Source organism: Pyrus communis, chromosome 6 (assembly GCF_041283825.1).
Source record: "Pyrus communis isolate YQ-2024b chromosome 6, ASM4128382v1, whole genome shotgun sequence".
Taxonomy (NCBI): Eukaryota; Viridiplantae; Streptophyta; class Magnoliopsida; order Rosales; family Rosaceae; genus Pyrus; species Pyrus communis.
Window position 1 is genome coordinate 19061908 of NC_142570.1, and position 14731 is coordinate 19076638.

Genomic DNA, 14731 nt, shown 5'->3' on the forward strand with positions numbered 1-14731 from the left:
ACTTAATTTTCATGGAATTAACTTGTAACGGTGAAATCGGTATCCCTAGTTCCGTTCCCATTGTTTCTGAATTAATCTATCGTTCATCTATATCTTGTCTTGCATTTTAAGTTACTTTAGCTTTCAAAACAAAAATCTAAATTCAGTTTTCATTTTCATTGCTTAGTTAGGGTTCACATAAAATTAGTAATTTGTAGAGGTCTAATCAATCCCTGTAGTTCGACACCCGTACTTGTGCAACTATACTATCCTTATATTTGCACTTGAAAGGAACACAACATAACACTTATCATTCTTAATGATTAGCAACACTTGTTGCCTTATTATTCGAACACATTTTATGGTGATAATTAGCACAATACTTGGTTTCTTTCTATTGGCACACTTGGGAGACTTTTTTGGAGATGAAGATGTCATGCAATCTCTATAAAGGAAGGAGTAAGAACCAACGGAAGGGACATGGAGAGAAGAGAGAGGAAGAAGAAAAAAGAAAAGAAAAAGAACATCTCCAACAAAAAGCCATTCTCCCTTTCATCTTACCTCTTACCTTTCTTTTACATATTGTTAAGGCTTTAAGCCATCTTTCATTGTATTTGTAAGTCTCTTATATAGTGAAATACAATGAAAGCAAACCCCAGTGGATGTCGTCAATCTGGCGAACCACTTAAATCTTGTGTTGTTCATGCATTTACATTTTGAGATCATTGCCATGAGAAGCACTCCTGCTAAACCATCAAAAATCTCCATTTACTTCCCTTGAGAATATTGTAAAATAAAAGAGATAGATCCCAAAAAATGCATGAAAGCTTACCCAACAAAATTGCTCTATGGAACTCAAATGGGTTTATGCATCAATATCACCTAGAGAGAGATGGAGTAAAATGGTAAAGTAATATTTCTCAATTAGATTGTTGTGTGTTATCCATGCTATATATTATTGATAATATAATACAATTTTGGCTACTAACAATTTGATTAGTGTTGCACATTTTGATAGGATTAAAAGTACACCACAAAGTAGCACACAAATGTCCTATTGATTTTCCTTATTAACACTAAGATTTGTCAATTGTAGCATATGAAAATAAGGGTCTTTCCCACAGAAGATTGTTTTATCTAACTACTTAAAATGTCACAAAAACTGTGTTGCTGTCCCTACTGACCAGTCACCGAAAAATAATTATTAGACCAACTTACACTTATCTAAAGTCTACGAAATTTTATATGAAGACACTAGACACACAGAGCTACATCACACAAATTTTTGAGATTTTTGGAGTTGATTTGCTATTTAAATTAAATCGAACAAAAACAGAGCAGAAACAAATTTTAAGTAGTTCACAAATTAAGAAAAACGAGTTAGGGGAATTGCTATCCACCACCAAATAATCATACAAACATGTTATGTTTCATTCAAATTCCTTTTATTTCCGGATGAAGATACTCAAGTTGGCTCAATGTTAGAACTCAACCTATTACTCTTTCTTATGTAGTATGTTAAGAGAACGACGTTTTCAACTTAACTTAGTCCCTAACATGCAATCTAGAATGATGTGTTCATAGATTTAACAAGTAGAAATCATTAAGAATGAAAAGAGTTTGAGTCATCACAAGGCATCGTAAGTACTGGCGTTGTCTTACTTATCCTAGAAATTGGTTCACATGTTAATCGCAATTAACAAGTACTACTCTAGAACATATGTAGGTCCTCATTTGACAAGAGCAGGCACACACATATTCATAGCATTAGAATCCTAGATATACTTACTAAGTATGCATCCGTAGAAAACACATAAAAAATTCATCAATGAGACAAGTAGTGAATCAATTTTCATCCATTCATAAAAGTAATTCAAATGAAATGTCATAACAAACTTGCAATCATGTTCAAGGCTTCAAACAGCCCCTAACTACTAAAAATTTAGTTACACAATCCTTAAGTTAAAACAAAAGATAGACATGTGTTTGAGAAAATAGAACCGAAAGAAATCGACTAAGGCTTTTTTTTTCCTTCCTTCCCCAACACTACTTTTAAACCAATTCTTGCTGCATCATTTTCTTCTCCTTAACTCACCTACTAATAGCCATTTAGTGATGACAATAAGTGAGAGGAAATGGTGAAACAATTGTAACTCCTTGGGTAGCCTTTATGCCAATAACTCCCTCTTAATCCTCATCTTTAATTCCACTTCCTCTGATATTTGAATAGGTGTCAGCTGGTTTGTTCTTGGCTGCATCAGTTTTGGCTGCTAGTTTTGTTGGATTTATTGCTTTCAATGCTTTCTTGTCAGTTACAAACTGCTCAGCCTCTTGGAAACCTTTCAGTGTTAAAATGGCCATAACTTCTTGTAGAAAAATGATATTAACAATCCGTGAAATGCTCCAGAAAATAGATATCCGTAGCTTTCCAAGCATATAAGGCTCATTCTCTAATTCATTCTGAGCTGTCCGCAACTTGCTTCCAAAGTCAGCTGAACTGCACAGGCAGTTTTGACGAATTTGTTACTTAAAATTCCACTTGTGTTATTTTTCTTTTCTTTGCTTGACAAATCCTACAAAACACAAAAACAAAGTAAATAGCTCAAAAATATAAGGAACTAACTAAGAAAAGACAAGTGAATTTGATATAAAATATATATAAATATGAGCTTGTCACATTTAATACAATTTTGGCTACTAACAGTTTAATTAGTGTTGCGGATGTTATAGAGCATGTGATTATTGATATCCTTGTTACATGGCATATACATAAGCATTCATGCAAAGCAAGAAAAAGAGTTGTGTTCTGTCAAGTGCTCACTTTTGTAAAGTGTTTAAGTTGGGAGGATATTCAAGGGCTGAAGTTTGCCTTGAATATAATTAATGAAATCACGTATATGTCAGACGTTGGGGGAAGGGCTTGAATATACAATTGGGCGTCGGGGGAAGTGCCTATATGATAAAGTGAAAACTAAGAATTTAACTACAAAAATTAGGTTTAAGGGATGAACGGGAGTTAACTCATATTCTAAGGTATCCAGAGCCAAGTGGTATAAGCATGGTATGGGACGTGTAGGCTTGGGTGTCTTAGGTATGTGTTAGCGGGATTAGAAGGGAGTGAGTACATTCATCCATCCCATTTGCATATATTAATGTATTTGCAAGAATTGTTACAATTTAATCATTATTTAATTGGTAGTTCTTGTTGTGAATTAATTTGTACACTATTTTATTCTGCTGCGTATTCGATAAATTTTATGTAAGATTTTGTTATGTGATGTATGTGTGATCATTATAATTTTATTTTATTTTCCACCATATCTTGGTTGTAGAATATATTTCTATAACTAAGATATGGCTCACACCCTGACTCGTGAGGATCTTTAAGCACACGTTGAGTATAGCTCAATTTTTCTCTCAATAAAAACACCAATTTGTGGATGAAAATTTTATACACTATTGGATTGATGAAATTCCACCTACATGAGAACAAACATTGTTAGCCTAATTGAGGAACACCAAGAAAAAGGAGAGGGTGTCAACCAAAGGGCCTCCGATGACTAAGTCAAAAAGAGTAGAAAGAAAAGAAAACTTGAGAGAGTTATGAGTAGTAAGTGACAATTACCATTTCCTCTGATTAACTTGGCTATTTATAGGGAAGAAACCCTAGCAAGCAACTAGGAGGAAAGGCTGCATAGCATACTAGCAAATCCTTGATGATGCAGGTTTGTCTTTGTACTCATGTCAACTAGTAGTCCTGAGGTCCTTGTTGGTAAGAGCACAAATAAGCTGGACACCCAAAAGAAGACTTAAGAGAGTTGGTGCACTACTATCATTAGACTGGGTATGACCCGATGGCAGGATGTATTATGGGCGGCCTGGGTAGCACATAATATGAGCCATTGACCGCCCAAAGAGCCCTTGGTCCGTTAGTGCCATAAAAGCCTAATTACCTTAGGGCAAATCCCTTAGGGTAATTTTATGGTTGGTTTTTTTTTTTTTTTTTATTTTATTTTTTATAGCCAAAATAGTCATTGAGATGGGCATAACTCCTTACTTTGATCCTCAACAATGAAAATCAATAAAAGTGGTCCCTAAATTTGTCCACCGTATATCATTTTGTTCTTTCCGTGAAAAATCTGTTAAGTTCCTCGTTAAATTGTAATCCAAATGACCACGTGACCACCTTTTTAAAGGTATTTTTGTCAAACCAACCCCTCCACCTAGTGATGATATTGAAAGATTTTTCACATAAGTACCAAAGTGATTTACGGTGGACAAACTCAAGGACCATTTCTATCAATTTTCATTGTCAAAGACCAAAGTGAGGAGTTATGCCAATTTTAGGGACCATTTTGGCTAAAAAGTCTTTTGTGGTCTACTCATGACGTCAAGGGTAAAACCATCATCTTGAGCATATAGTCCATGTGTCCTTCTGTTATTAAATGTGGTTAATTTATGTCTTCACAGTTATGATACAACCAAGCTGGAAAAGAGAACCTTCAATTATGAACACATGTCTTTATGTATCCCATGTTTATAGTAGAAGTGTTATATTATATAGGGGTGGCTCTAAACAACATAGTTCCTATAAGTGACAGAGCCAAAATATTATGTGAGGTCTCTTTTAAAAGGCTTATTGAATTCAATATAGAGAACCAATACAAAATTTACAAACCCTAACACTTAAGTAAGATGTAGAATAGATGAGAAGAGTATACAAAAAAAGTTATAGAGAATAAAAGAAATTTACAGACCTCATGTTGTTTGTTGGAAAGATTAATTAGGAATTAGGGATGATAAATGTATGAAGTTTTAAGAAGGGGATAGCTCTAAAATTTTAGGTTTGATTTTGGATATTCCTTCATAACTTACCGGGGAAGAAACTGTTTATAGGGGTGAGATTTTGATATTTATGAGCTTGGACAACTATTCATGGCTTCATCTGTAAACGAGGAGAATTGATAATGTTGTTCATTCCTAAGAGCACCAGTTGTAGAAATTATGTCATTCTCTCCTTCCGTGAGAGAGCTTTTCTTTGCTTGAGAGTTCTTCCACCTTTTTTGTGTGAGGGTTTCAATTTCGCTCAAGATCGGTGGCGCCAACTCTAGCTTCGGCTGGAGTCGGTTGCCAATTTTGCTTTTCTTTGCTTGTCTCCTCTATTCCCTTTTTCTTCTGATTTTTCTCCTCCTCATCATCTTGATTTCCCCTTCTTTTATGATCTTACTGACATCCCTTTTTCCCCCTTCATCTAAGTTTTGATCTTTAGCCATACTTGCCTTAGAGATGGTGCATAGAATTTTGGTGTTTCGACCGACTCAGGTGTTCCCAACACCACCACCTTCTCTCTGTCGTCTGCCGTGTATGGCAAGTGTTCCATGGGCTTCTTTTTCTTGATAGTCGACTAATTTTCTTCAATTGATTATCTTTACTTTGTGGTTGTCCTCAAAGAGCATATCAGGTATGATGAAATTGGCAAGGCGATGTTCGATGGTGAGCATGAATTTGTGCAGGTCGAGATGCACTGCTTCGGCGGAGGCGGTAGTAGCGAACTTCTTGGTTGTTTTTGTTTTTCGGCCTCAGCTGTTTGGTTGGGCTCTTGTTAGTTTGTTGTTTGGCCGGTCTTTTTGCTTGTTTATGTTTTTTTGTTGTTGGGCATTTCATTTGTAAATATGTTTCTTTGTAGTTAATAATAATTTCTTTGGAAAATAAAAAAAAAACAATGATTTCACTCATGCGTGGAAAACAATTATGGTGGTGAATAAAGATCGTTCTTTGTAAACCATCATATTAGTACACATCTCTTTCTGCATCATCTTCCATGACTGTCGTCATTGCAATTGAAAGAAACACTATTCATTCACCTTCAACATTATGTCGTGGTTCTATATAACTATGATATTACTTGATATATTTGATTTATTATTTATTTTTATAAAGAAATAGCCAGGAAGCCCATGCCAATCCATTTTTTTTCTTAATTCATCGTTTAAAAGAAAATTTTCCTTTTTTTATTGTTTGGGTTGGATCCATCCCTCTGATTGGCACATGTAGTTTCTTAAACACACCATATCTAGCCACTTAGTACTACGATCTAGTGGTATTTCTTTACACTTGTAAATGAGATGTATTACTTTCGATTTTCAACAAAGACGAATTTGAACTATATTATTACTAATCTATTGTTAAGCTTAGCACACTTCCATACCTTTTAATGTAAATAACATCAGTTATAAAAAAAGAAGGAAAAAAAAAAACACACACACACACATCATATCTAAAGATTTCTCGTATCCTTTTTCGATTGATTCTATTAAAAAAACAAAATTTGAATTTTTAGTCCCTTGGGGCCTCCGCGCGTGGTTTTTATTGAGGTCGAGCTGATGACTGAACTACAAGGCTATAAGCCTATACCTATAAGCGAGTTGAATGGATACCTTTATAAGCCCTGCAAGTTGGTCTCTCTTCCTTCATTTGATAGCCACTTTTGAAAGGAAAATTCTATTCACACATACTTATTTTTACTTTTTATACATCTTGTTAATTTTTTATCATTTATCTTCTTCAATTTATTCAATTTAACGATTAAAAATTGAAAAGGAGATGTGATAAGTAAAAACTTGTGTGTGGATAACAATACTCCTTTTGAAATTGCTAAAAGCTAATTCTACCAAGTGACTCAAGACACTTTAACGATACAATCAAACGTGTTGTTTTACAAGTCAAGTAAGCTAATGTACACAATTGATAAACTAAGAGGTGTATTCAGTTGGTATTTTGAATGATTTTAATGGATTTTGATGGTATTTTGAGGGATTTTAATGGATTTTGATGAAGTTTAATTAATTTGCAGAGATTTCACGTAAAATTTTGATTTAGTTCTCTCGAAATCTTAGGAGGAGATGTGAGATTTGTGAATGCTTAAAATACATTATGAAATCTCTTTAATTCCCTCGAATTCCTTAACCTTTTAAAATTCTTTAAAATCAAATTCCTAATTGAATACATCTTGTGACAGCCCGTTCCGAAAATTTTAAAACGTACGCGTGAAAAGATGATTTTGCCCCTAGTGTGATTTTTTTACGTCGTGTGGTTGTTTTGAGTTGGTGTGGCTGGTTGTGGACCACACACACACTCCCATAATTTCCCTCACCTTTTCCCCCTATCCCTGCACCTATCCCGTGCCATCTCCCTTCCCATTTTCATATCCATGTGTACGGACACACTCCAAAACCTATGTAATCTTCACAGATTGAAGAAACAAAGTACATATCCATGCTCGTGAGGTCCGTAGGAGTTCAACCATACCCATTTCAGGTAAGGATACCCTCGTTTTCACGTCGAACTCGGGATACCCCGATTTTGTCACTGTTCATGCACACGTAAATTCTCATGTTTTTGGGAATTTCAAGCTTGTAGGAAGCTTGGTGAGGTCCTTAGGAGGCTCGGGGTGGTTCGTTTGAAGGTTTTAGACGTCGGGATCGTGAGTTTCGAGGTTGGCCGGAGTTGGGGGGTTTTTCCCAGCGAGATTTCGTGAATTTTAGCACTTGAAAGTGGTATGATTTTGTTCCTCTCGTTGTAAGCTTCAATTTGGTACCAATTTTGTGACATTTGGTTGAAAAACGAAGAAGATAGGACGATTTGAAGTTTTCCCGATTTTTCGGCGCCGGAGCCTCACCGGAGAAGACTACGGAATATTCTGTCAGTTTGGACGGAATATTCCTAACGCCGTTGACGGAATCCGTTAAAGTTAACAGAATATTCCTGACGGCGTTAACTGACGGCGTCAGCGTACCAGACACGTGCCTGCGCGTGGCCGGCGCGTGCGGCGGTGGAAAATTTTTCTAAAAATATGGGGATGTTCCTGAGGTTGAGTAGATCACGTTGGTGTATTCATACACCCCATTTGAGCATTGTATGAGAAGTTATTTCCTAAGGTTGGTAATGTGCTTTAAAATTAACGTTTTTATAGTTGTTTCGCATATAGGTGATACTTATCCCGAGGACGAGCGTGGTCACTCGAGGCAGGGGGGTTACGACCCTTCCACATACCAGTGAGTGGGCTTTTGGTTTTCCGTATATACCTATATACTTATGTTTTTCCCAGAAATTGATTTAGAACGATTATACGTTTATATGCCATGCCTATAGTTTGTCGTTTGTTTATGTATTGTTAGTTGCATATATATATATGTATGTTGGTGCTGCGGACGCACAGGTGAGTGCCAGGTGAGTTGTGATTTATGTTTACATTCAGTAGTGATTTGAGATGCATAGAGAGCTCATAACCTGCACCCCCGGTGTTAGCCCAGAGTTGGGCACAGTCCTTCACGTGATGTTCACCTCCCGCACCACACGTTCATCTTGGATCCAAGTTAGGTGCACAGTCCTGTCGTATAGACCACTTTAGGTGGTTCCGACTCGTAGGTGACCCGCGATTATTCGCCCAGCCTTCACGGGATCGTAGCACTTGAGCGTATATATATATTACACCCAGGCTTGTCATACAAACCACTTTAGGTGGTTCCGACTCGTGTGCAGGTCTAGTTAGTGAGATGGAGATTTGAGCTCTAGATTCAGCCGTACAGGTCACATTAGGTGACTCCGACTGACAGATTATATGACATTGATTAGACATACCTGAGCACTTGCATTTTACTTTGAGGTTTTGGCATAGCATATTTTCCGAGCATGATTGTTATATATATATATATTCTATTTTATGGGAAGTATACAGGTTTTACGGCGAGGGGTTATAACTTATTTATTAAATGGTTTTTGAAAAGCTTTGTTTTTGCCCACTCACGCTTTTGTTTTGCGCCCCTCCAGGTTCTAGTTGGCTAGCAAGTTTGGTGGCTTCCCTGAGGATTTCCCCGGCATATCTGACAGACCACCACCAATGTAGGACCACCTTCGGGTGTGCTTTTGTTGTGTCGTTTTCTTCTGGACTGCATTAGGCTTTCATGCTCTGAGCCTAGCGTTCACACTTACGCTTGCACTCGTTCATTTTTGCCTTGTGTAAAGCTAGTTTTTATTATTCGGACTATTTATATTATTACTTTATTAGCTTCCGCACTGTGCATATGGTTACGTCACTTCCACGTGATGGTCAGCATGCCCTGATCTCGATCGGGGTGTGTCACATCTAGAATGTTAAAAACTTTTTAAAATCTTAATTAAATACACTCGGATTTCTAAAAATTATAATAAACTATTTTAAAAGTCTTATTGATACACTTTGAATTAAGAGAATCACTTAAATTTCTAATTGAATATCCCATTAAAATTCTTTAAACTCTCAAATGATTGCACCCTCTAAAACTCATCATTTTTGTTGTCTAATAAATTTCATCATTTTAAAGTTCATCGTTTTAAAAGTTCATACTACTACTAAATCCAACTCTCATGGCTATTTCGTCAGAAGAAGAAAAAGGCAATCTGTGTATATGTGTGGTTATGGTTTGGCTCTATGTCAAAACTGAGGAACTGGGTTGGATCCATGTCCCAACGTTCAAAAAAAATTTAAAAAAAATTAAGGTGGGGACCAACCTTGTCCAGAAATATGCATGGATCGATGGATGTGTTCTTACAAATACAATACAATACAATATGGTATTTAACCATGCCTGGACCATCAATATTTGTCACGGCTTACGCACCCCACCACCACCACCACCACCACCATTCCCCCAGCACCACAGGATATATATCTTGAGAACAAATGACCGTTTGAAGGAAGCAGCAGAAGAAACTCGAAAGAATGGTATACAGTAAGGAATAAAACAAGAAGTATTAAGTCAACAATTTGTTTCTTTTTTGTCTCAACATTATTAAGTTAATAATTCGCACGCTTTTGATCTACAAATGCAGCAACAGTTTAAAGTTGTTATTTAAAGGGAGTTACTGTCGGGACAGAATAATAATCATTCTATCATCACTAAAAGTTGGATCATGATCAGGATCAGTGAACTATTATTAGTCTACAAATGATAAATAAAAAATGTCCGTAACAGAAGTCTCAGAAGAACCAATGAAGGAAACAATTTAATAAAGAAGAAGATAATATACATGGAATTGAAAACAATTGCAACCCATGTCACTGAGTTAAATCAGCTTCAGGTTAACTAATTGTAAGTTGATTATCCTCAACTCCCCACTCCCCACCCACATTGAAAACAAATAATATGTTGTCTTGTCAAAGCTTTTGTTTGAGGCATCAAAATTTGAACCATACTTAAATTTAAAAGTTTTTAACTGAATACCGACAAAATGGCGATCAAGATTTTACTGGTAACATTAGCATTAGTGCCAAACAATGTGGTAAGAAAATATTCTCAAGATACGATAACATTCATCTTGATCGGCATTACCGTATTTCTTTTTCCCAAGTTAGGGTCTACACCAGAAACATTCTTACGCTAAATCAATCCTTTTCTTACATTAAGGTCGTCTTTCACCTAAATTATAAGGGAGTTTTAACGAAAAGTCCGCGGTACTGTTTACTTTAACGAAAAACTACATTTTTACACTAAAAAGTCAAACTTGGTAATATTTATTTTACCCTTTGTTTTGTCATTATCGTTAAAACTCAAAATTTTCAAGTTTTTTTCATTAGTTTTCCTAAATTATAAACTATAAATTAGTACATTACGTAAAGAAATGGCGATAACACTCGAGCCAAGTGCAATATACTAATATTCACTTCATAAACTAAAATCACAGAGTTCATGAATTACAGACATAGGGTATAGCTTTTGACAACAACAAAAAAAGACAGTGAGTTAGCTAGATTCCTCAAGCTGGATGGAGACTTTAGACACACCGTAGCCACTATTGATTAGGAGTTATCTTTCTCACCGCTGGGTTTGTCCATGAAAATTAAGCCAAAAATATGTTGACCCACATACCTATCCATTCCAAAGGATATTTTTTTAGCATAAGCAACCGATCGAAGCAACTCTAAAATTATGACCGTTGGAAAAAGTGCTAAAATTGTATGTTTGGCATTCTGCATAGATATATGGATATACATATATATATATATATATATATAGCAGTTTCATTTCTTCCATACCTCCTAGCTCTCTTGCAGTCGCATGATCTAATAACTCAGAGAGCAATCTTCCCACCACATTCTCTCTCTCAATATTTTTTACTACAATAATTTTGGATTCAATTCAATGGCTTCGCATTCTCTTGTGTTATCATTCATTTGTTTCTACTTGGTGTGCAACATACTGACTTTGTTAATGTTGTTTCATGCAGTGCCAGTTGTGACGGCAGCGAGAAGCTCTCACGTACTAGTCCGCAGCAGTCTCATGACCTCGTCACCAACCCCTGCCACCGATAGCAGCAGTTCCAAGCACCACCACAAGTGGGCTGGACCCAGCGGCCACCGCCTGATCACGGTCGACGTGAACGGCTCCGGAGACTTCCAGTCTGTCCAGTCCGCCGTCAATGCGGTCCCGGTGAACAACACGGTCAATGTTGTCATCCTAATCAAGCCCGGATGTTACATGTAATTATAATTGTTAATAACATTGATATTAAAATTCTTCTTAAACTTAGTAAGTTAATTACATATAGAATTAAGCACGCAGACTATCATAAGAATTAAGAATAACAATATTAATTAATGCAGAGAGAAAGTGGTAGTGCCGGCGACGAAGCCTTACATCACGTTTCAAGGAGCCGGGAAAGATGCGACGGTGATCGAATGGCATGACCGTGCCAGTGACCCTGGACCCAACGGCCAGCAGCTCAGAACTTACCGAACGGCTTCTGTTACTGTTTTTGCTAACTATTTCTCTGCCAGAAATATTAGCTTCAAGGTACGTAACAACAAAGGTGTATACGTAGCTAGCTACTTCATAGCACAAACACGCCCATATATAATAATATATGACCTCAGATTTTACGGTGTAACAATAGAGAGGCCACATTTTAAAAACCAGATACATTTTAAGTGATTGCATGCATGCATCATTAGTAATATTGATCTTGGTTTATTGGTTGCAGAATACTGCACCAGCACCGATGCCGGGGATGCAAGGAGGGCAAGCGGTGGCATTTCGGATATCCGGCGACAAGGCGTACTTCTCAGGCTGTGGCTTCTATGGCGCCCAAGACACACTCTGTGACGACGTAGGACGCCATTACTTCAAGGAGTGTTACATTGAGGGTTCCATAGACTTCATTTTTGGGAACGGTCGGTCCATGTACAAGGTAAGAAGTTATACATATATACCTAGCTAATTAATCCAGTTATTCAATTAGCATAAATTAATTAGTGTTTTGAATCATGCATGCCACTTTGTCTAATAGTGCTCCGGCCAATAATTTAGATCAATACGATATACGAAAACCCGTGACTTTTTCGTTTTGGGACGCAGATGCACCTTGTTATTGTCACTCTGTCAAAAGAAAAAGATGTTTGCGTGTCTACTGCAGCATCTTTTGTGACAGTGATGTCAATGGGTGCACATAAATCCATGAAAAGTGAGCTTGCTTTTTCTTCAGCATTTTTATCTTATCTTTTACTGGCAACAGTTTCATCATTTACCATGCATGTAAAGCCAGGGATTAAGGTATCTATTACTTAAAATGTAAGCTTTACACCAATCAAGAATTATTAATCACTCAATGACGAATCAACGTTTGATAGTCATACACGTAGATGTATGTAACTACTAACTAGATGTTCAAGAGTAACTATTGCCATTAGTCACTTAGCGTTGGTGTGAATAATTAACATTAAAATGTGTCTGTATTTTACTGCTCAAAGAAATTTGAATGAAATTATAAAAGTGATGTGATGCCGAGAGCCTAAATTATTCTTGAGTTATAACATGTATAACCACGCTTCAAGTTGAATATTACACCATACTAAAAGGTATTGAACAAAATGATTAATCTCAAGAACAAATCCAAGTGAATATATATATGCAGTGAATCCCAAATTACCCGTTTTTTTTTTCAACATATACTATCATTGTTTTGACTTATACAGCTTTACTGTTGGCACACAGGACTGTGAGCTGCACTCGATAGCAACCAAGTTCGGGTCCCTTGCAGCCCACTACAGGAACTCGCCGGATGATAAGTCAGGGTTCGCTTTCCTGAACTGCCGGGTTACCGGTACGGGTCCGTTGTACGTGGGTCGGGCCATGGGGAAGTACTCCCGGATCGTATATTCCTACACCTACTTTGATGACGTGGTTGCACACGGTGCCTGGGATGACTGGAACAACACAATCACAAGAAGTACTGCTACAAAGTAATTAACTATATATTCCCCTTTATTTTCTGTTTAACTGCCATAATTTCTTACATACGTAGGTTTGATTAGTTGGTGCATATATAAGTTAGATTAGTTGATTAGGTCGATGTACTCGTCTCATTATATTGGGATGAGATTGTGAGAATCCTCGTCATATCCGTTCAATATACATCGTGCAACCAATTTTTATTAGGTAATATTTGTGTTTAATTTTAAATAAAAAAATTAAAAATAACTTTTAATCGCACGATGTACGATAAACGGATAAGAGATGAGGATCTCTAAAATCCTCATCCGGATGAGATCAAAATCCATTATATTGGAGTTTCGATCTCTCATTCTAGATCAGAATAATTTAAAATATTGATTAAGAATATTTTTATTTGTCTTTTTGAAAATAAGAGTGTCTGTATGGCCCATTATATTTTGGTTATGTGCTCAATTATGAGTGTTTGGGCTCCTGATCATTGTTGGCATCAAATTTAGTCAACAAGACAAGGCCGTAGAAAGCTCAAAAAAAGTTGAGGTGAAACCATGATTTGGCTACACCCAATGCCAGCTATTCACAAAGATTGTCGGGTGATACTGAAAAAAAAAAAAAAAAAAAAAAAAAAAAAAAAAAAGTGGGGAATATTACCCGCCAGCATAATTGCGTGAGTGACTAACAACTGTCATGAAACATGCAATAACAGTAGGAGTCACTTATGTAAATGTGAGCGCATCCGTGATTGTCTTAGATAATGCTCACAAAATACCCAAACTATTTTCTTCTTTAACAAGTAAGATAATCATATGTCATGCCATTCGTAACTATCACATCGTGTTTGAGTTTCCGAGTTTGAATTTCCCACCCAACTGACCTAAAGTAATTGTTGGAATGCAGTGGGAGTGTGTATCTGGGAGTGTACAAGTGCTGGGGGCCAGGAGCAGAAGCCCTGCGAGGGGTGTCATGTGCCCCGGAGCTTGAGTACGACTTGGCTCATCCGTTCCTCGCCAAGAGCTTCGTCAATGGCAGGCACTGGATCGCACCCGGTGATGCCTAAGCTTTTACTTTTGCTTTCTATATCTTCTGCTATTCCTTAATTTATTTATTCATTCATTCATTCAATTCTTGTAATATTGTTTGCACTCCAAGTCTCCAAGGCTTTTGTATTAAGATTTCTTTGATGTATTCGATTCAATTGTATTTATTCATTTCATGTATCTAAGTCTCTCAGCCCTTTCTCATTTGGAAAATATAATGTTTAATTTATGTACTTGTATTTTTTCTCTATTAGTTTCCAAACAAACTATATCGACGCGAATAAAATGCTACTTTACTATCTAGTTAAAATAAGTTGCGATCACGTACACTTTGTTTTGATAAAAGAGTGGAACACGAAACAAGTTTTAACTGAATAGTGTTTGCCACTCAACCTCTCATGGCGGAATGTAGTGACATTAAATGTGCATAAGTAAATAAGTTACTACACA

At 36.6% G+C, this 14731-nt stretch overlaps 1 protein-coding gene across 1 annotated transcript; it reads left to right on the forward strand.

Annotated features, from left to right (window-relative positions):
* Nucleotides 1-11029: 11029 nt before the first annotated feature.
* PME5 (Pectin lyase-like superfamily protein) lies at nucleotides 11030-14485 on the forward strand. Its single transcript, XM_068448664.2, has 5 exons — nucleotides 11030-11497; nucleotides 11621-11810; nucleotides 11998-12204; nucleotides 13008-13255; nucleotides 14142-14485. Exons 1-5 carry the CDS (start codon nucleotides 11160-11162, stop codon nucleotides 14299-14301), a joined length of 1143 nt encoding a protein of 380 aa, XP_068304765.2. The 5' UTR covers nucleotides 11030-11159; the 3' UTR covers nucleotides 14302-14485.
* The last annotated feature ends 246 nt before the right edge of the window (nucleotides 14486-14731 follow it).